The sequence below is a fragment of the Blennius ocellaris genome (genome assembly GCF_963422515.1).
Source record: "Blennius ocellaris genome assembly, chromosome: 1".
In the NCBI taxonomy this organism is placed as follows: domain Eukaryota; kingdom Metazoa; phylum Chordata; class Actinopteri; order Blenniiformes; family Blenniidae; genus Blennius; species Blennius ocellaris.
In genome coordinates this window covers 34,853,233-34,876,508 of record NC_137650.1, presented here as the reverse complement: position 1 = coordinate 34,876,508, position 23,276 = coordinate 34,853,233, and the positions used below count along the sequence as shown (strand labels likewise).

The window sequence follows — 23,276 nt, the reverse complement described above, 5'->3', positions numbered from 1 at the left end:
AGCTTTTATTGGCCCATAAAGACCACATGCAGATAACGCGCACTATGAAAAGGCCTGTAATAGACTCCAGAGGCTTTTATGCATATGCTCATGTTCATTTATTGTGGAGGCTTGTTAAGGCGCCGGCGCCGCCGTCACTCTTCAGAGGAGATTGACGGCTGGGTGGCGCTTCTCCGCGATCAGCCGCTATCAGAGTCCGGGGCGCCGCCATCGATCCTTTGGTCTTCAATCCCGGCTGTGATTTCCACGCGGCGGCTCTTTGTGCGCTGACAGCCCGGAAGGCCCGGCGAGGCCGGCGCTGTCAGGTCCGCCAGTCCCTCCTCCTCCTCCTCCTCCTCCTCCTCCTCCTCCCCGTCGAAAAATCGATGCCTCCGGGGGAAACGGCGCCGCCTCGGGAAGCCTTCGAGGCAACAGCTGCGCTCTTTTCATGTGCTTCGTCTAATCAGTTTTGCTCCTTCTGTTTCTCGGAGCTATTTAAAGTGCCCCGGCAACAATGCACTCCCGATCACCGCCGTAGTGATCTCACCTATCGCTCCAATCTGTTGGGGGGGAGATGAGCTTGGAGTCCTTCCACGGATTAGCTTTAATGACCCGTTGCCCCGTAAAACAACGTCAAAAATGACTGCCGCGCCAAATTGCCCGTCTATATCTAACCTAAAAGGACAAGATATTGGATTTTTACACTGAACTCTGGTTTTTTTGACGTGCATGGCGCATTGATTTCAGATAAAACCTACTTTCTTCATTCCCGGCAGAACCGGCGGCTCAAACTCGCTTCAGCCGAGGGGGGTCGGCCCCCGCCAAATCATATCGCATCAAATTTCCAGTTTCTCTATTTATTTTCATGCAGGGCAGTGCAAATGTTCACATTTCATCCTCTTTTTTTATTCAAAACTATGATCATAACTTGGAAAAAGTGCAATCTGGGTCTTTTTGGTACAATTTGCTCTCCAGCTGGGAAAAAAAAAGTTTCCGTGTCAGAATTTGATGCTCATGTAATTTAACTTTTACTAACTTCTACTGAAAAAAGAAAAAAAAAAAAAGGCGTTTCATATAATTTCGGGGCCAGATCGGACAATATTCAAACCATTAATTCATGCCAGAAAATCACAATATTGCTCCTAAATTATTAGATTTTTTTCATGTTGAACCTTTTTTGTTCAATACATTTCTGGATTTTCAAGTGTGTTTATACTGGCGGCTTCCTTCAGTATATCAGAACTATTCTATTCTATTCTGAACCTTACCAAGCTGGGGTGAGCAGTCCGCTGGTTAAACACGGAGACTCGATACTAACGTCAGCTCTTTGTATAATTTAATTCCTAAACCAAAGTACAATTAAAGTAACTGTGTTTCAGACCTCTAACCTCTCTATTGTGCAAACGCAGTTGTCAACCGTGAGTTTTAATTGCGTACAAACCTTAATGAGATATAAAAACAACAACTGTCAAGAAAACAGTGTGTAATTGTGCTGTGAGAATGGACTCTTCACTGCGGCTTTGCAGGTTCAGTTTATTTAAATGTTTGTGGTTACGTCTCCGTCACACTGACAGGAACTCCCGATGTCGGACGCTAAACAACAAACTCGTGAGGTTTCTGGCACTTGCTAATCAAGCGTGAGCTCTGACAGCTTCGGATCACCAGACTTTATCTATTTTTTTATTCAGGTTTTCATATTCATTTTGTGTTTAATAGCTCAGATTCCAACAAATAACAATAAAAAAACCTTTTCAGGATAGAAAATTCTACACTGACTTGCATTTGAGTTTGGAAAAACGACCAAAACCACATGAATGATGAAAGAATTCAAAAATTGTTTAAAAAAAAAAAAAAAAAAAAACCAACAACAACAATGCTAGAATGAGGAGAATAGTGAAGATAACAAAACAGCCAAATGCGATGGCTGGACCCTGAACGTCTCAGCATGTGTCCAACTTCTGATTTTCAGTCTCAAAGCATAACATTTAAACTGTGATCATAGTATTGCTGATGTAATGTCCTTTAAAAGGAACTGCAGAAAAGAGATAAATCAGGAGAGGAAAAAGAAAGTAATCCAGAGTGTGGGAGCGCTTCACATGAAATCCACAAAAAAGAGGCGTGACCTGCGAACTGAGACAAGCTTGAGACGGCCATTTATACCTGTGTCCTACTATTGCTCAGTGAGCATTGATTCATCTCAATGTTTTCCTTCTGATCCGACTTTTACTGAAATTCTACAACATAAAGTGTTGCAAAATGTACAATTCTTGTTTTCTTTCTCATCACGAAAAAAATATGTTTTTAATAACTTACGTGAGTAAACGAAGACGGAACCGAACTGTTTATGTGCAAAAATAACAATTGATTGAATTGATGTAAAAGTAATGTGAAGATTAATGGACGAGCAAACTAATCATGAGTCAGTCAGACACGTTTTTTGGACGTTGCAGGTTTAGTTTGGATTCTCACGTAAAATCCTGGACGGTAAATGAAGCTTAAGTTTGGACTCCCCCAGCCCCGCAGTGTTTCCTTGACCTCGATGCAGTGACTTCCTGAAGTCTCCGCCGGTTGCCTGGCAACTTCACCGCGATGACAGATCTCCAATAAGCCTCTGTTTCTATGGCGAGGGAGCCGAGGCGCCGACTGCTCCACAGCGAGCGCGTTTGGTTGGAAGTTTCCGCGGCGTCTGAGAGCGAGCCTCTGAAAACGCCTCGACGTTCACCCGCCGTGGCCAACAGACGCGGTCCCACCTTGAAACCAGGCGTCGCTGGATGCGCCTTGCAGTTGGGGAATTGTGCAGCGGAGGTTTCATGTCCATCCAAGTGGAAACCTAATATTGTTTGTTCATAATAGGCTGCGTTTGAACCGGTCGTCAAGGTCTTTAAAGGTTTCCTCTGCAGTGATTAGTCTCCGTGCTACAATTGCAATCCAACCTTTTTCTCTGTAACATCGTTCAAAGGTTGCAGCAGTACGACAAAGTATGAAGGCCACAGCTTTATTAAAATTTAAAAAAAAAACTCCAATTGGCTACTTTTTCTAAATAAAATATACGTTCTTTTGTGTCCACATAACAAGATACAAGGTTTGTGAAGTTCACGCAGAATATTGGCTGCGTGTTTTCAACATAGCTGACTGATATTTGATATTTGCTTTTATTTTATTTCTATTTTTCCCCAGCGCGGCAGTCGCTCCTCAAGCGTCTCAGCACCGCGTTGCAAGAGTCTCCTCTCCAGCGATCATCATGCTAATTGGGGGGGAGCAGCCTCCTAATCTCCATGAAGAACGAGCTGCTCCGTCACTCATTAAAGCAGACTTATAATTTGCCCCGTCTCATTATATTGACACGGCGCAGGAATTGTCCTGGTCACTGTGGGGGAAAATGTCATGGATCATGCTAATGATCAACACCAAGACTCATTCCCATGGAGCTCATAATTGCGTGCTCCTGCTGTGCAATTTGCCGAATGATTAATTCTATTTTTTTTTCTTCCTCCCTACATAGGATTGTTCTTTCTGATAAATGTTGTGTTGTGTTGATTGTTGGCTCACGTAGGTTTGTCAATCGTGACACGGACGAGGTTTCAACACTTCATACGAGTGCTTTTGGTTTTATTATATTTGTATATTTGACACCAATTTGTCGTCCCACTGAAACGCCTCACAGCAAACACAACTGTTTTATTGTCCCAATGGTTTTTTTTCTCATTATTTTAACCGATTCACCATTTCCATGACCACGTTGCTCGGCGACACTGAAGCGGCTTCCAAGGTGGAGCTTTTCGAAAATGCATTTTCACAAAGTTTCGCATTTACCAGGAAACGTTTTCAAATGTCAGAAAGTCTGAAAACATATTAGTTGGCAGGCCGGGCCACAAGTTGGCGCTGTTGGTTGTTTTAGTAATACAACCACACACACACACACACACACACACACACACACACATGTGCGCAGAGAACAATCCGCTATAAACATTAGCAATAGGAGGAGAACACGGACATTCTAGTGGACAGACCACCAAGTTGGACTGTTGTTATATGGACTGTCAAAATAAAACCACCGAGTTCCAGGAGACTATGGCCTGGGAGTCGTGACACGACAGAGGAAACCTTCTTGTTATTGTCCGTATCCTGAGCAACGGTTGACCATTGCCGTGGGAAACATACGCAGTCGCAGCGTTTTAGAAAGGTTGCGGCATCGGAGCATTTTCAAAAAGTTCCACCTTTGTAATCGTTTTCCAGAAGTTCTGTTTTCAGCGGCTCTGAGCAGGTTGTCGTGGAAACGGACACCAAAATCACAACGAGAGCTTCAGGTTTTCTCTTCAAAATGTTGTGTAAACAGAGTTCATTCTCTCTCTCTCTCTCTCTGTCTCTCTCTCTCTTTCTCTGTCTCTGTCTCTCTCTCTCTCTGTCTCTCTCTCTCTCTCTCTCTCTCTGTCTCTGTCTCTGTCTCTCTCTCTCTGTCTCTGTCTCTCTCTCTCTCTCTCTCTGTCTCTCTCTCTCTTTCTCTGTCTCTCTCTCTCTCTCTCTATCGCTGTCTCTCTCCCACTCTCTCTCTCTCCCACTCGCTCTCTCTCTCTCTCGCTTTTTCAGTCTGTTTCTCCCTCTCTCTCTCTCTCTCTCTATCTCAGTCTCTCTCTCTCTCTCTCTATCGCTGTCTCTCTCCCACTCTCTTTCTCTCTCTCTTTCTCTCTGTCTCAGTCTCTGTCTCTCTCCCACTCTCTCTCTCTCTCTCTCTCTCTCTCTCTCTCTCTCTCTCTCCCTCTCTTGGAACATAATACCATCTAAATGTCAGTCACTGTGAACTCAGGCATCATCACATCATCTGAAAAATCTGTATTTTAGCTCTGAAAACCCTTTTCAATAATTTCCAAAGCAACTTTATTCATAGAAGCTGTATTACATCATCATTTCGAGGATTTAGTACCTAATTCATCCCTAATATTTGCACTTTTCAGGTGTCCTTTGAAGCTATTAGTTTCTGCAGGGCAGTCGTGAATCGTTTTTGATGAATTTAAAATGTTGTATTTGAAGTAACGAGCACGCAGGGTTCAAACGTTGTTTTTCCAGACAGACATGCAAGGATCTGAAGCATTATTTTGAATTTGCTGCAGTGTCTGACCCCGATTCTGTGATTTCTTGAAAAGAGCCCGTTTAGCATTGCGCCGGTCGAAAAGGTGGGCGGAGTCACGTTTTGTACTTCTCTGTCCTGTGAATGAGGCCGTGCTGTCGGTACTTCAACATGACTCACGGCAGCTGTTGCACCCTAAAACAAACAAGCAAACAAACAAACAAACACGAGCCTGTTGTACTGGAAATGGGGAAGCTACCATAAATATTTCCAGACATTGAACAGGAGAGCGGCCATGTCGGCGGGGGCTCTGGCGTGGATGTGAGTCGGATCTCTGTCCACGACAACAGACCTTCTTTCATGTCGGCCATCTGCTCTGAGGATTGTTTTCCAGGAGGAGCAAGCAGAGCCAAGAGTTCTTTAAAAAAAAACAAAAAACTAGAAATCACGTTACAAATACACAATTCTCCATGGGCTCATTTGGTATTTTGTTGACAGCTTCTACATAAACGGACTTTCGACGTATTCAAACTGTTCAACATCGCATTGATATTAGCGTCTGCTCTAACTCCGCTTTAGCTGGGTTTATAAGTATTAAGTAGTACATAAGTACTTAAGTCTATAAGATGAAATAGATGTTACAGACTAGAAGCTTCCATTTCATCTCTCTGTTGTCAAATGTCCAAGTTGTTGAAAAAGGTTCACATTTAATTAGATAAACCGACATTTTATTAAAACCCGAGATTTTAAAACGTCATATTTTAGTAAAACTCTACAAAAATAAATGTCATGAAGAGGAAATTAAATCCAAGGCTATTATAAATATCGCTTGTGTGCGCAGTCATCAAAACCCTATATTTTATTTAAGGAGTACAAGAAATATAATTCTCTCAAAACGTGCCACTTGGTGAGGGAAGCAGTATATAATCACGTGTGAGAAAAGGCTGAGATCTTAACATACGTTCTTTTGATGTGTTTAGTGCGGTGCGCTGGTTAAGTAGTGTTAATCACTGTACGTCGGAGATGCAGTGTGCGTATGTCCCCCCCCCGAGGTGAAAGTAATGAAGCAGAGTGACAAGCAGAAAATTGCACCCTGCTCCTGAGCAACATGGCTGTACTCTGCATTTTACAACCGGGCGCAGCGCCGTAATGAGGTGCAGAAGGACTTGAGACAATCAGACCTCATAACCTCGGGGAAATTCAATACTGCGAGGCGGAGAAATCACTACTTTGTCTCTCGTGTGTCTTCTGGGGGGGTTTCACCCCGGTGCAGGGGTGTCCGAGCTCGGGGCCTGGGGGGGGGGGGGCGGCATCCCGCAGGGTTCAGCTCTTCCCTGTTGCAGCACCTGATTACAATGAGGGGCTCATTATTGGGCTTTTTCACCACCTTGGTGATGACGTCATCATTAGAGTCAGGTCGGCCGAAGCAGGGAGAGAACTAAAACACCACGGGAGTAAATGTGGTTGGTTGGTTTGGTTAAAGGCTGTCAGCAGTTCAATTTCTTTTCAAGAAAATATGGAAACCAAAATTACCAATTAGCCAATTGTTTGGTCGGTTGGTCATTCAGCCCGCCAGGCATTGGAAGTGAATAAACCTGGATCGGTGCTTCCCTGCTGTCTGGACAAAACTCTTGTTTACTCGGGGAGAAAATGCTTCTTTTCTCCCAAGAGAAAGGAACGGCCCAAGATTTGAGACGGAATCACAATGAGGCCAGAATATCAACTACTACATCTCCATGCAAACCAGTATGACAGTGATATTTGTTCAATATATTGCTCCGTGGTTGCAGTGACTTCACCGTTCAGCAGTGATGACGACACTGAGCCGTGGGGAGCTGTTAATACACCACAGGTGATCTGTGCAAATGAAGCTGGAACCGGAACATTTACATTTTTTTCTTGCTGTCACAAGCGGTTGGCAGGTCATTATTTACATCTTCAACAATTTCACAATAGTTATGTTATGTCGGGAGAACGTGAAGTTAATTGTCGGTAATTCCGCTCATTTGTCTATTGGAAAGCTGGAGTTTGACAATTAATTGTCACGTGTTTTGTTCGTCAGAAGTAGTAATTCTGTGGTTGATCTTTCGTTGGTTTTTGTTTTTTTGATAAATGACTCGGTGTTCCTCCACTTCAGCTCCGGCCGCTAGTTGCTTGTTGTCGCAGCAAAAAATCTTTCAAACTGAACCTACAGTTTTGAGTCAAAACACTGAAATAATGACTAAATTCTATGCTTTGAAATCACAACATCATTGAACTTGGGCAGATTCAGGCCACTGACCTTCCCTCGTACATGAAATGGCAGCAGGAGTGTTTTGTCTTTCTTCCGTTACTTTCTCCTCCTTGACCCCCGTCTGTTCTCTCCTGCAAGATCTCTGTTGTCTTGTTGTGAAACCAGGAGTTCCTGATCTCTGCCTCCTACCACCATGAAGTCCACCGCATGTTGATTAGTGTGCTGCCAGATATCAGCTTGCTTGTGTGTTGCTCTCTGGCCTGTCCCTTCCCTCAACAACACCAACAACTGCGAACGGAACACAAGTCACGTCCGGGTGTGGATGTGCGTGACGTTTCTTCCCAGTAGGAGGAATGTTCCCCGTCCATCCGCATGCACATGACAATTTATTATTATTATTTTTTTCCCCCCCTCTATATTTTCTATGAATGTAAAGTGCCAACACTATGTCATGAAAGGCGCTATACAAATAAACATTGAATTGAGTGTGAATATGTCATGTATAGTCAGAGTTTAGCTCATGTTTGCTTCCACGCTTTTTTTTTTTTTTTCTTCCCGGCGTAGCTGTTTGTTTCCCGTGGAGATATTCCATTATATTTGAATTGGTTTTGCAAACAAAGGTTTTTAAAATGTGCAGCATAACTCCAGCAATAGCAAACCACCAGTGTGTGACTGGTCATGTAATCATAGGATTGGCAGAGTACAGGCATGTATAGTATATATAATATATATATAGTATCCTATACTGTGTTTACCCTGTGATAGACTGTCAACCAGTTCAGGATTTATCCCTGCAAAAAGCTGCAAAAGGCTCCAGCTTCCTACGACAATGGTAGATGAATTGCTCCTGACCTGCAGGGTTTCGAGGCTATGAGGCTAATGTTGGCTACCACTGGTATAGTTCGGTAGATATTTACATTTTTCCACATTACAGCAACACATCTAGCATCCATAAAGACCCAATGAAGGCTCAAACAAACTGTAATTACTCAGTGCCTCTTGCATTAATTTGTTTCTGTCAGAGCTGTTCAATATTTGTTTGTCTGCAAAGCCTGGCTGATGACTGCAGCTCATAACTGTGGCTCTGCTTCAAACAAACTAGAAATGTGAGATGAATTGCTTCTTGTACATAAGCTGTTTTCCTCACAGACACCAGCTGTTTCACAACGCTTCATGCACAAGCTTCACATGGAATGCAGACCAGCTGAATCACCAGTGTGTCTGATTGCTCATTGATGGAAAGAGAAAACAGAAAAGCATCCTGTTCGGGAATGTAAAAGCTTATTCAGCCACCCATCTTCCAAATCAGGGAAGGCAGGCAACTGGATTCACTCCCAGCATCAGTCTAGACGGGTCACCAGTGGCCAACGCAGAGGCTCTGCTCATTATGGGACGTTTTTCAAGTGAAAATGTCACATTTTTGTTGGGGATCTCTGAAAACTTGAAAAAGACCTCTGGAGTGCAGTGTTTTGTTTTTAAATGACTTTTTCTGAAAGGCGGAGTATAAAGTGGCCTTGCATTGAAACTACAGCATCTTTAACGTTTCTGCTTGTACAGCAATAATCACCGAAATATTGTCATCTGCACGTGGAACTTTTTGGAACGAATAGAGGAAAATGATAGTTTCCAGCAGATTGTGCCAAAGAGACAATCACACATATTTGCGTTCACATGTAAAGGCAATTTAGGTCCCGTTTACAAGACCTATCGAGAGAGAATGCATCATTTTGGCATGTTCGTTTCAAAATCGGTTTGCACTTGGGCCACTACTGGGTGCCGTTTTTATGTAATTAAAAAACAAACAAACATGCAAATGCACACAGAGAACAATCCACTATAATATTTCAAGTCTTCCTTTGTTGTCACTTGTGTGTAAGAAATAAAATGTCTCCACCTGTGATGATGATGAAATAAATGTATTTCCTGGACTCTATTGGAAGAAGCTGTAGCGTTTTCGAAAAGTGTTGTTTTTAGTGACTCCGAGCACTGTTGTTGTCTACGTTTGCACAAACTGGAATGTTCTACCTACAGCTTTTAGAAAACGCTCCACCTTTGTTGGTTTTAAGAGACAGTATGAGACAGTATTTTTGGTTTACATATATATATATGTGTAGTTATGTATAGGTAAATGTCACATTGTGTATACAGTATGTGTATGTATGTCTGCATGTATGTGTGTGTGTATGTATGTATGGATGTGTTTATATATGTGTATATTTATGTGTTTGTGTATACATGTGTACATAGCTTCTTTCCTTTTTTGTATATTTTTATGTTCTTATTTCTTGGCGTTTTTTTGTTTTTGACCTGTTCCTGTGTTCCTTGAACGTCGCGAGGATGATCAGGTTCTGCCTTTGTACTTCTCTCCTGTTAATTAATTTATTTCATTTGTTGGAAAGAGATAGTAGAGTAAGTTTTAGGAAGAACCATTTCATCCTTATTGTCTTTGTTTTCACATATGTTACTTTTGGTCTTCTTATATGTCTGTACCTCTGTATGTTCCTGTGTGTGGGACAACAGCCTTGTGCTAAATCCGGCTCCTTTACAGCTACTTTATTGCATTAATATGCACCGTTTGTAAAAAAAAAAAAAAGAAGAAGAGTAAACAAACACCCAAAATGCAACATCTGCTTTCCATCTGAAAACACGTCCATGTAAGCGAGGCGTTAAACATCGAAGGACTGTAGAAGGAAACTAGAATATCCGGCAGCGTCTCACACGCACAGGAAGTTTGTGAACGCCACACAGAGGAGACGGCACAGATTTGAACCCACAACATGCCCACTGTGAGGTGAAAGTGATTCCCGGCACACCCGGCACGCCATTTACGACAACGGTACTCGTATTGCTCATAATTCAAGCGCGGACTCTGATGGGAGAGCGTTCGCGTCGAGGCTCACACTGAGAAGTTACCGTCAGCAGCAGGGGGCGGCTCTCTCTCACTGCGCCCACGCAGCCCAGGCAGCCGATCACCATGATGATGGTCCCCACCGCGATGAGCAGGTTGGCCGCCGACAGGGACGGAAGGGACGATGACAGGGTGGCAAAGTTCCCCTGGGTCACCGAGAGCCACACGCCCACCCCCAGGATGCCACATCCTCCCAGCTGCAGAGAAACACAAAGAGGCTGTCAGTGCACACACGCCGGCGCTGTCACGCCCAAACAACGAAACACCGCCACGCGTGACGCCGCCCAAAACATTTGTCGTGACTGTATGTTTTGTTTTCCTTTAATCTGCACACCAGTGTGGGCAAAGCAGATGATAGTGGGAGGAAGAAGAAGAAGAAAAAAAGAAGAGTTTTCTCAAAAAAAAAAAACAGCTACGAGAGTTCGGGGAGAAGATCAAAATAAGTAGCAGAGTAAAGAAACCGGGGCCGCGAAACTTCACAGTTTAAAGGATGTACTTTGCGTTTGAGGAGGAAAAAAAATGAATATCTTCCTTTTTTTTTTTTTTTTTTTTGCAAAATGTTACAGAAGACTGACACCGCTTACATCTGCCTGGAAAATGTGAGGCTACAGTCAGGAGCAGCTTAACTGCAGCATAAAGGCTGAAAACAGCTACCAGGCTGTGCACCACCAACAGTAATCCGTCTGCCAGCACCTTTGAAGCTCGCCAATTAACATATCTCGCCCTGTTTTCTTAACCTGCGCCGAAAAAAACCAAAATGAACTCTTTGGGAAGCTCGCCCTGTGTGAAGCACTAACAGCTCTCAAAGACACAGCTGATGATGGGAAGTGATCGTTTTAGAGGAACTCTTGCTCTTGATCTGCGTGATCCGTCAGACTGAACCACGTCGGCTTCTCACCGCTTCACTCTTGACCCCCCTTTTATTCTACACTTTGCCGCCCCTCCATTATAGTTTAATTTCCTGTATTTCATCGTACTGTATACTTTGCTCCCCTTAGAACTTATTATACTTTATTGTAGTCTGTGATTTTTATCTTATTTTTATTTTAGTCCTGTTTTATTTTATTTTTTTACTTATTATTACTTTCTACTGTAAATATTTTTGGCCCTTAGAGTTCTTGATAGTCATTGTATATAAGATCCCTCTATTCTTATCTAGCTGTTTGCACATTTCTTGTCTTTCCTACTCATGAGTTTCCTTAAGAGCAGAATGTAACAAGTACATTTCTCCTTTGTGAGATCAATAAAGGCTTGTCTTGTCTTGTCTTGTCTTGTCTTGTCTTGTCTCAAACACACTGACATCGACGCCTGCGGCCATTCAGAGTCGCCAGCCAACCAGAAAGACACGCTTTTACATCGTGATGCAAAACCGATGCACAGAACAGCCTAATAGTTTGCAAGAGCACAACAGTCCCTAACAAACACCAAGAGATTCAACTACAACATAAAAAGGTTTGATAGTAAAATGTGAACAGATTTTATTGACAGCTTAAATCAAACAAAGCATCGGATGACAGATTGTCAAAGGAGAACTAGAGGTTGAGCACAAGTTGAATTTAAAAGTTCTGCTTCCTGTTTGGTCTGGAGGCGACTCATTTGTTCGTGTTCGGCAATGTCTTCATGAAACGACACTTTAACTTCTTTCTAAAAGACCAAAAAGGTTCAAACTTGTATAGCTGATGCTCGTTTACACGACGATGTTTTTAAGTGAAAAGGCGAAAGCTTTCCATTCGGGGGTCCGTCACTTGACGACGCTGGTCGCAGCCACTGAAAATAGCAACTTTTTGGAAACGCTCCGACGCCGTCTCTGTGTGAAGAGGAGAAAACGCAAACTTCTCTGCAAGCCTGTTACTGCGCATGCGCACAACAGTAAATAGTTCTTCTGCACAAGCGCGAGTACAAATGTGTCTGCTGTGATTTTCACTCACTGTTACACTGTTGTTTTGTTTTTGTGGTTTTGTTGTTTTATTATTTTATTATTACCTTCAACTGTGAAGCACATTGGTCAACCTTGGCTGTTGCGTTAAATGTGCTATATAAATAAAGTTGGATTGGATGTGTTTGAGGCAGAAAAACCAGCATCTGTTCATAATGGACATTTTCAAAACAAAAGCAGACTTATGAGCTCACTCAGTGTGACCTCCCTCCATCCCTCCATCCATCCCTCCATCCCTCCATCCATCATGGCCACACTCCTCCTCCTCCTCACGAGCAGACGGGAGCGTCTGATCTCTATCTGAGTAATGGCCGCCGTCCCCTGGCAGTCAGTGGACCCCAGCAGGCGTTGCCTGTCGACCCACACGTCTGCGCTCGATCAGCAGCCGGAGAAATGTAATGGGCTGCACATTCTCTCCTGACCCTGTGGCTCGACGAGTCCTAAGTAGAATAAGATGAGAGTGCAGATATTCAGTGGTGGGGATGGCAGTCATTACGCTTCCTCCTCCTGGATACAGATTTGACGCCGTGGCCACAGTGGAATGAGCCTCGAGCTGCAGAACGATGTGCCTCCATCACTGGTGACATCTTAGAGGGCGAGGATTGTGACCTGCTTGTGGAGTTTCGCTCTACCCAGACCAAACTTAGAAGTTGCTGTGAAGAATTTTTAACACATTTTATTGTAGCACTTAGAACTTATTATACTTTATTATAGTTTGTGATTTTTATCTTATTTTTAGTCCTATTTGATAGTCATTGTATATAAGATTGCACATGTTTGCACATTTCTTGTCTTTCCTTTCCTCATGAGTCTTTAAGAGCTGAATGTTCCGAGTAAATTTCTCCACTGTGAGATCAATAAAAGGCGTGTCGTGTCGTGTCGTGTCGTGTCGTGTCGTGTCGTGTCGTGTCGTGTCGTGTCGTGTCGTGTCGTGTCGTGTCGTGTCGTGTCTTGTCTTGTCTTGTCTTGTCTTGTCTTGTCTTGTCTTGTCTTGTCTTGTCTTGTCTTGTCTTGTCTTGTCTTGTCGTGTCGTGTCGTGTCGTGTCGTGTCGTGTCGTGTCGTGTCGTGTCGTGTCGTGTCGTGTCGTGTCGTGTCGTGTCGTGTCTATGCACACAGAAAATACAAACAAAAATACTCCCCCCCCCCCCACCAGACAGCAAGTTATCTATTTAAACAAATCCAAAATATAGTCCAATTCACCAGAACAGTAATAAAGCACAACCAGTCATCAAAAGTCTGTTAAACTCCAGTTTGAGAGTCGCAGGGGGAGATTTTATTCCGTTGGGACAACTGTGTGCCCCTCACCAGCAGATTTCTCAGATCTGCAGGTATATAGTTTAGGAAAGGTGTTCAAACTGTTTCAAATAATTGGTCTTCACCCTTTGCCGCTGCTTGTAGCCTTTCGTGGATTGATACGTTTTGAATTTATGGACCATCAGAGTAAAACAGGAAATATATAGGAATTTGGAAAAAAGAAACGATGAAAGAAAAAGGACATATGGGAGACGGATCAAAATGTGAGGTACAAGACAACTCTCTTATTATTAAGTGGGAAAATAAAAGTTGTGGGGCTCTCGCTGAAGAAACGCTCCTCACTGAAGTAAGCGCAGCTTCTCTTTACAATGCCGAGTCAATCTGCACCTCCTTCTCAAATGTCTTTAAAAACGCATGCGATCATAAGCACTTTTGGATTTGAGCAAATCAAGTTGCACATTGTGTGCAAGAGGCTCCGATCTGGCGCCAAACCACCGGGCAGAAGATAAGAAACTTCACGGGAAATATTGAATTAAAGAAAAAAAACATTTCTTCAGTTTGGTGAAGCAGCCATGAAAGATTCCGGTTGCCATCAAACTGCGGTCATGTGGAGTTTGTTAATGCAACAGTGAGAGGAGAAGTGTTTATTTGAGACATTTCACTGTGTTTTGCACAAGAAAGATTAATTAAAATTGTCTTTGTGTTGACATTGGAGTCATTCTCTGTAGTAATTATTTGCTTTTGTGAAAATAGAGACAGTTTCGACTTTACATTTAAAGGTTATTTATGGCGCTATTTTTCCGGTCCGGCCCGCTGAAGATGAAATTGAGCTTCATGTGGCCTCTGAACTAAGATGTGTTTAACACCCCTGCATTAATAGATCAGCTTTCACATGCGATTGAGCCAATTTCCACAAGCACAAAGCTTTAATAGATCGGGGCTAATGGGCTGGATCTGTGAAATCAGACAATAATCAAACTGTTTAAATAAATTCGACGAAGCAGAACTGGCAGAATATTCACACCTCATTACTGGTGTGAGTGAACGCCGACGTGTGCGTAACGTACGTGTGGTTCTTTTCCCCCGGTGCAGGTTGTGTAAGGCAAGACCTTACCACCCCACCTTCCTCTCACGGGCTCGGATTCTTTCTGCCCATTTCAAAAGTAAGAAAGGGCAAATTTAGTCTCTATTAAAAGGACTAAATTGTGACACTACCGTCATTATTGACCATCGAGTTCGTGATCATGTGTGACCAATCGCAGTCACTTGGGTTCGGTGTTTGAAGAACTGAGCTGCTTGCGGATGAATACATGTGAGCGGTATGGAGGCCAATGTCAGCGTACAGCCTTCATGCTTTGATGTTCGCTTGTTGTTGTTGTTGGTTGTTTTTTTGCTTAAGATCCAGAAAATGTTTGCCTTCAGAGGCACATAATGATGCTGGGTAAACTAAAGGTTTTCAGATGTACCTATTATGAAGCACCCATCATTTACACACACACTCTGCGGCCATCTGCCAGAACTCCCAAAGGCAATAAGATTTACACGCCTAAATACGTGATTATTGTCCCCCCCCCCCCCCCCCCCCCCCCCCTCCCCTTTTTCTATTTCCAGCTATAGCTGGAGATCTTATTTAATGAGCTCTTGGGCTAAAAGTAGGGCAAAGCGAAAGTAAAACACACACACACACACACACACACACACACACACACCCCGGTGCGGCTCCATTCACTCAGGCAGGTTTCCCATGACTGTCTGCCGCGCCGGGAGATTTTGGCAGCTTACAAATGAATCACTGTCACTGTCGCTTCCAACAAACCTGATTACGTCCCAGAGTGTGTCTTCTAATGAAGATCGGTCACAGCTGCAAGGATGAGAAGGGGAAATCTAACAATAGATTTTAAGGTCAGTTTTCAAAAAGACAAAAAAAACAACAAAAAAAAAACCCGGAGGTGACAGTGTGAATGCAGTGGGTGTCGCTCATCGGACATCATCGCAGGTTTCCTTGATTGTATCGTCACAGCTGACACGTTCGCCAGCTTCCCAAAATGGTAATTCATTCAGCCGTGACAGAGTCGTAATGGAAATTGCAAGATCTTCCGCAAACACCAGACACTTGACAGGTATAATGATTTCTGTTCTCTTAGAGGTGGAATCAAATCAAACGCAACTGCGATGAGCCGGATACTTTACTTCGTAGAAAAAAAAAAAGTAGAATTAACCGTCGGGAGCCGGAGTTTATTTCCGCAAGACGCTGACGTGCAAGTGTTTCCTCACATCTGAAAGGCGCTTGATGCCTTTGATGCTCATTATAGATCAGCAAGTGTTGCTCTAAGTGACGGGATAATCAAACCACTGTAATAGTGGTATTTTTTAATACATACCATTTTATAATCATTTGGGTTTTCTTTTGTTTCAAGTCAGTCATTTTACTCATAGTCAAGGGAAATGTATTTCTATAGCACCATTCTGACACAAGGAAATTAAAGAAATTAAAACTAAAAATCCATAATGTATTCCATAACCTTAATCTGAAGCGATTAAGATTATGGAATACATTATAACAAAGGGATTAAAATGGCATTTAAAGGAGAATAAATAAAATAAAAAATGTATAAAGATAAATTTACAATCAGTAAAATCTATTGTTTATTCAAAAACCTGAGGAAAAAAATAATGTTTTAAGTCCTGATTTAAAAGAAGTGAGTGTCAGCAGTGTCCAGGAAGTTTGTTCCACAGGTGAGGGACGGAGCAAGGAGCTAATAACTCAAGCACAATTTATATTGTATAACTTCATTGAGTACTTTATGATCAGCATTTATTTTAGCCACTGAATTTATTCTGTTAACGGAGATAATTCAAAGTCAAGTCAAAGTCGAAGTGAGCTTTATTGTCAGTTCTTGTCTAAATACAAGACACGCAGTGGAATTTTAATTTTTACCTCGCGTGCCCTCCTACGGTATCGACATGCATCGCTCACAACAAAAAATAGGCAATGTTGACCAAAAAAATCACTCAAAATAGAATAAAAAATAAGAAAATTGTGAATATAGGCAAGAGAAAGTTTTTGGAGAAAGTTAAAAAAGTGAAATGTGTAATATACAAAACATCTTGTATCTAAGATCAAAACTCTAAACCAGGGGCGTCAAAGTCATTTCAGTTGAGGGGCCACATCAATCTGATCTGACCTCTGGGGGGCCGACAAGTCAAACATCACATATTAAACTGCAGATATGGACAAATGCAAAGTCTTTCCTTCTTTTGATTCTTTTGTAACTGCAAGGATTTGCCAGTCTATTCTGAAATATACATATTAAAGGATATCAGATATTATTATATTTGCAAAAAACAAACCCCTCAGTCACCTGTATCTGGATATCAGCTTTTTATTCAGGATTAAAACAATTTGTCATCATCTGGAAATTATTTTGAGTTTACGTGTCTAAAGTGTCACTTCACATAAGTTGGACTCGTTGTTTTATTGTGAAAGGTGTTGCGTCATGTGACCTCCACACATTGCATTAATTAATTCTGACCAAGGGCGGTTTTGAATGTCATTTCTGACAATCTAGTGTTTTTAGATCAGCCTCTGTCAGTTTTCATATTTATACTTTAAAAAAAAAAAAGAAAATCACATGGCGGCCGGATTAGATCCTCTGGCGGGCCGCTTCTGGCCCCCGGGCCTCATGTTGGACACCCCTGCTCTAATAGATCTAAATCTGATTGCAACAATGCCTTCCTGTGTGAGGTTTGCATCTTCTCTGTCTGCATCAACTGAAACTTGGACTCCATTCACAGTCAAGAACCGCGTTTTAGATGAATTGGGTCATTTAGTTTGGCGCCTCGACATTGTGTGTATCTGTGATGGAGCGTTGTGCTTTCAGCCTTTTGACCACGGTCAGCGGGCGAAGCTCCAACGCTCCACATCCTCAGCAGATTGGCGGTTAAGCGAGGCTTATGTGGACTTTGATGACGAGTCACTCTTTTCAAATCAGCTTTGCTGAAACCGGGACACATCCAGAGACCCTGCTGTGGGCCCCCGTTCATACCACAACTTTTTCAAGGGAAAACCCAAAACCTACGTAAGCATTTTGGGCTCCGTTTCCATGACGACAACTTAATGGCCTGGCGTGCTAATTCCACTGTGAATGCAAACCTTTTCAAATACGAAAATGCACAAATTATGTTTTGAAAGGCGTGAAAAAAATAACAATTGTCGTTGCACGCAAAAGTTAATTCTCACATTAAATATATTTTTTAATTATGTATCCGAAATGAAAAGCTTGTGTCCCCTGAACAACTATTTGGAGTCATTATCTTGTCATAATAAATTAAATAAGATTTATCCAAGTTGTGACAAGCTGGTTGATGAAGTGATGCTATTTGTATTTTTGCATTTTTTTTTTAATCATTCCTTCAGTGGGTGTTGAACCTGAGTAGGAAGGTGTAAAAAGATTCTTATATATTCTTGTTCTTCTGTTTATTTTGACGTGTAACATCCCAACAGTCTTTATTTGACTACTAAACGTTTGTTGCAGAGTTTTCCCGTGTTTTTAGAGGCTTAAATTCTCACGTTCGAGCATCTAAAATCTCTGTCTGATGTTAATTTTCACCCAAATGAAGTTAATTTACTAATCACATTATGGGAGTATCACATCGAAAAAAACAAATATGGAAATTACTTCTGGAAGTTTTAATCAACGCAGTTTGGTGAAGCGCGGCCTCGTTTGCGTTATTTTCCCTGAAACGTCTTGCATGCAGCTTTATTTTCACTCTGATCTCACACACACACGCACACACACACACACACACACACACATATAGCAGCCGCAGAATTCTTTACAGTCACACAGATTTTGAATGTTTTAAATTGATGCAGCCATCTGGACTGCCTCCCTCCGCCGCGGCAGGTTTTTCCTTATTTGGCTGCTGCTTTGGTTTCGGGACAGAGAGAGCTCTGTGAGTGAACGCAGCGGTTTTCTGCAGTATATACGCACACCTATTAACCAAAATTACTTCATCATGTGTGCAAAATAACGGCTGCTGCAGTGAAATGAAAAGTTCACGATAATATAGTTTTGTTTTTTTAATGATACGACGATGAAAATGTAATTTCCCCTATAAAATATACATGTGCAGTGGAAGACTCGCGGGTTGGTAATGTATAATACAGGTGGAGTTTTAATGACCGTACTCTGTACATGAATATCTACACTCTGATCATATTGGACTTGCTGCTGGAGTCATGGCGTGGGTCAAGAGAACACACAAATAGAACTTCAGAACCAGGATTTAGGTCGTAATCTGAATTTCTACATACAGTACATACATATATATATATATATATATGCATATATCGAATGGGGAACTCTCACAAGCGAGGATTAATGAAACGAGCGATACACCAAAGAACACGAGTTGGAATTCTCATGCCTCATGTTTTATTTCTTTTGTGATACTTTGATGTGCGAGCCGTGTGTGTACTTTGTCCCAGGAGAGTGAATCCTTGTCTTAAAAACCTTTCCCATGGTCATACCCTGCAAAGACGGTCCAAAAGTTGTTGGCTTTTTATGCTTTTTTTTTTATACTTTAAAGCAAAAACCAGTGAATTATCGATTCATTGAGGATGGACATTGGCCAGCCTCTAAAAAGCAGAATACAATTTTAACTCGTACAAGTTGGGAGAGGGCAAGAGGGAATATGCCGACCCTTTAATCAACATATGCTACAGGGTGAAATAACATTTATCTCCCTTCCAAAGTCAATAAAGCTACTTCACCAGCAGGACGGACACTGAAAAGCCAATATATCTATTTTAAAATGTGGGTGAAGTAGTGCTGCCGACTCTCAAACTCTAAACTCCCACAAATCCTTGCTCACACCAAGTCATACATTTTGGTGGAATTGAGATTTAGTGAGGGTTAAATCAATCCGTACTGACATTTGTAGGCAGCAGCGGTTGGAAGATTCTAAATCTGAAAATTGAGAGCTGCTGTAAATTATATTTTCATTCTTATTCAAACATGAACTGATCAAGCTTTGTTCTTGAATGAGCCGTATATATTATTTTCATTCCGTAGCGTTTTGTGGAGGTCTGTTTCCACGACGACGGTGCTTGGAGCTACTGAAAATGCAATTAAAAACAAAACAAAAAACTCCCAAGGGTGTAACTTTTTGAAACAACCAACAGCACCCACTGGTGGCCCAACATGCTAACTCCATCGTCTTCCAGCATTTCTGCTGTTCCTGTGCAAACGGAGGAGGTTTTCAAAACGTAAACATGAAACCTTTATGAAACAAAAGCACAGAAATGACGCAACGCTGACAATCTACACAGGTTGAGATTCTTCAAGACTTGTGTTCAAACGGAGGCTCATGCATAATCAATTGTTCTCAGCGAGGCTTCGAGGTTCAGAGATGGTGACTCAGAACGAGACATTTGCAGGTTTGACTCCCACAGCGGACATGTCACCACCATGGGACCTTGTGCCTTGCTCCCAGGCTGCCATACTGTGGCAGCCCCACTAATCCCATCATGTAGAGTTCAGGTTAACCAGAGTGATTCATATGCAGAGCAGTAATTTCCCCCGAGGGAACCGATGGCGTACACTTTCTCCCCTCCATTAGGACCTCTACGAGAACATTCAAATGGAAATCAGTATAATTTCAGTGTTCATTTCCTCGAGTGGAGCAACTGGGCTGAGCGCTGAGCTCCACAAGCAGAAAGTGGACGACGTTATCAAGCATCTCTGAGTGTGATAGAAAAAAAAAAAAAAAACCCAACTAAATGCAATATTGGAGATGATCTGTCAGAAAGTCAAAGCTGGAAGAAAATAGGGGGGAAAAAAGAGAAATGACTCAGAGTTCAGATAGGTACAACCACCGAAAATGTCTTATTATAAAGTCTGCAAACAAACGCAGTGGGAAGCCAGCAAACAAATCTCAAAACGACAACGGCAGCAACTCATGTAAAAGCAGAGCCGCGTTGCACATCCCATTTCAAATGTTTTATTAAAAAAACCAAAAACAACTCAAACTTTGTAATCATTTTATGCATTGTACAATAATCTTTTAGCACACGATTGCATCCATATGCATCGATTGCATCCCACCAAGCAAGGTGCTTATATAGGATATTTGCACCTTTTTGTTTTTTTAACATTTCATTGTATTTTTGCGCCATAATGCATCATAATCGACTTTATGTTGGGATTGTAATCTAAACATAAAAACACACTGCAGTAATGCTGTATGTGGCTGCCTGTGGTGCTGAAAGCACTCTAGTGCACTGTTCAGGGTTCTGTAGCCTTTCTGTGGAACTGTCCATGGTGCTGAAACTCCTCCAGGCACGGCCTTTGTTTCTCAAAACACTATGTGAGCTTTCCATGGTGCTGAAATCACTCAACGGTCCCTCTCAGCGCTGTGCAGTAGAAGTAGAGTGCACAGACACATATTTACCTGTCAACACACCCTAATGAGCGGCAACCTGCCTCACGTGGACAACGGACAGGTTTTCTGGTCCGTTTCAAGCTGAGCGGACAATAAAACGGCCAAAATACTTGGATCAGACCTGGTTATTCAAATCATCAGACGTCCTGGTGGTGTTAGGAGATTAGTTATGAGATGTGAAAAATCCCCTCAGCACGGCGCTGCACTGCGAAGCTGTTGAAAAACAAGGCAAGATCGTCCATATTGAGTACTGTAACTGGGCTAAAAGGAGAGTTTCTGTTATTTTGCATGTCCATCATGTCATCCTTGGTGCGTCAAGCTTCCACACTCGTCTCCATATAGTTCCATACCTACACACATTCAGAAGATCAGGCCTCCGCTTTGCAGATGGATCAGTACGTTCAAGTGTAAACACATCAATATCACCTGTTTTACAGCTCTACAACCAATTTGCTCGGTGTTTGTTGACAGATAAGACACCGTTTTTTCTCTTTTAAAATCTAATCACTGGCAGATGGATTAAGCAGATGGACAAATCACGCGGCGCTCTCATCCGTGTAAACTCACATCAATCAAGACAAGACGCAGCGAGAAAGTGGCTCTGAAAGATAAGGTGTTGCTGCCGCTTTGTCGTGGTCAGCGGAGACGACCCCGTTCGATTCCAGCTCTTTCTGTACGGAGCCTCTATGTTCTCCCAGTGTGTGTGAATTGGCCCCGGGGTACTCTGACTTCTTCCTCCAACCCAAAGTCAGGTGAATTTGTGACCCTGCAGCTGTACGTGTCGGAATGTCACTGATGCCAATTTGTCTTTTTAGGGATTAGCGCCAGCCCCCATGTGACTCTAACTTCCTGGTGGTTATTAGAAGGTCGATGGATGGACAGACTTTATCTCTGAAACACATTTGACCACTTCAGTAGAATCAATGTCATTTGCATGATCGGTCATATTGAGTCATTGACTCTCTCCTGTCCCGTAAGGCTCAGGGTTGGCAGCAGCTTCACAGAGCAACATCGGGGTTTGAAGATCTAACCTTGAGACCGGAGGAAGCCTGATGTACCACAGAGCTACGGACTTGCTAAGTTTCTGTACTTTCTAAGTACAGAAGTGAAACTGAAAGCCTACGAATGCCTCGTGGCTCCAGCTTTACCGTAGTACAGTAAAGGACTGTCTTTGAATATTGGCACGTTTCTGCCTTTTCGCGTCACATCAGGTAATAAATGTTCAACTCATTATGTAATTACGCCATATTCTGTAATATTCTGCTGCGTGTTGTAATAGAAACCTTTGTGGCGGGGTTCTAGTGTCGTCCAAAATAATAACCACCACAATCTATATGGCAAGTCGACTTTGGATTTGTTTCCCCAAAGACGGTGACGGTGCTCAGTATTTACAGTGAGACAAAATATATATTTACAGCCATAAAGAGAGAGAGAGAGAAAACCTCAGCTCTCCTTTCAGCTGATTGGTTTGAGCAATTTCCTTTACCAAGCCTGTTATTTCCACTACAACCTCCAGGGACAGACTCCTCTCAGTCTTCTTCTTCTGTTGTTTTATGGCGGTTGAGTGAATCATCACCACCTTCTGAGTGGGAGGCTTTTCGTCTAAATCCTATTTACTAACTGTTTTTTTTGTTGTTGTTTTTTTAATCTGAAGAAAGATGTCCTTGAATATGACGTGTTCGGAGTTCCTCCTCAGTATTTCCGTTATGTTCAGTGTTATTTTCTGTCTCTGGAGTGCTTCTTTGAGTATTTGTCTGTAGCCATGGTAGCGTGGACGTTGTGTGAATATGTGTTAAGTAGATTCCTGTACTCCGCAGTGTTTGCAGGGGCCTGTTGGGTGTTTTTGCATGAGGTGTCGTGGATTCCTCCTGCCCTGCTCTTAAATGGTAAACCCCTCCTGTGGGTGTGGTTCAACGTAAACAAACCAATCAGTCAAAAATGTAAATAAATATCCGTCTCCTCTTTAAAAAAAAGGACACTCCATTTTTCCACGCGAATAAACGAAAGCAGCCTCCACGGCGAAACAGAAAATAATCCCAGTCAGAAACGAAAGATAAATAATTAATCAAAATCACCCGTGATCACGTGATCTGTACCCCGCGCCCACGTGCTCATAATCAGGGAGTTAACTCCGCCCACCTTGGCTGTCCACTGCCCCGAAGCGTCATGTCACGGTAAGAGTTCCGTGCGTGTGTGTGTGTGTGTGTGTGTGTGTGTGTGTGTGTGTGTGTGTGTGTGTGTGTGTGTTGTGTGTGTGTGTGTGTGTGTGTGTGTGTGCGCGCGCGCAGTAGAAGCGCAGCCGTCAGGTGTGACGATGCGAACAGTTGGGTAAAGAGGCAGATGAAACTAATTGCATCACGTGACGTGAAATACGGAGTGGAATGAGGAAACGTGCGTGTGACGTGTATGTTTGTGTGCAGCCTGCGCGACGCAGGGGTGCCCGTGTGCGCG

At 42.6% G+C, this 23,276-nt stretch overlaps 1 protein-coding gene across 2 annotated transcripts in view; it reads right to left on the bottom strand.

Moving 5' to 3' along the window:
• The window catches only part of tspan4a (tetraspanin 4a), a gene marked incomplete at its 5' end in the record, with an annotated part of 243,364 nt that overhangs the window by 72,799 nt on the left and 147,289 nt on the right, over nucleotides 1–23,276 (bottom strand). For both annotated transcript variants that reach the window (XM_080502307.1, XM_080502306.1), the window contains one exon: nucleotides 10,194–10,385. In XM_080502307.1, coding sequence (XP_080358433.1) covers nucleotides 10,194–10,385 — 192 coding nt within the window. The remainder of the gene's footprint in view (nucleotides 1–10,193; nucleotides 10,386–23,276) is intronic.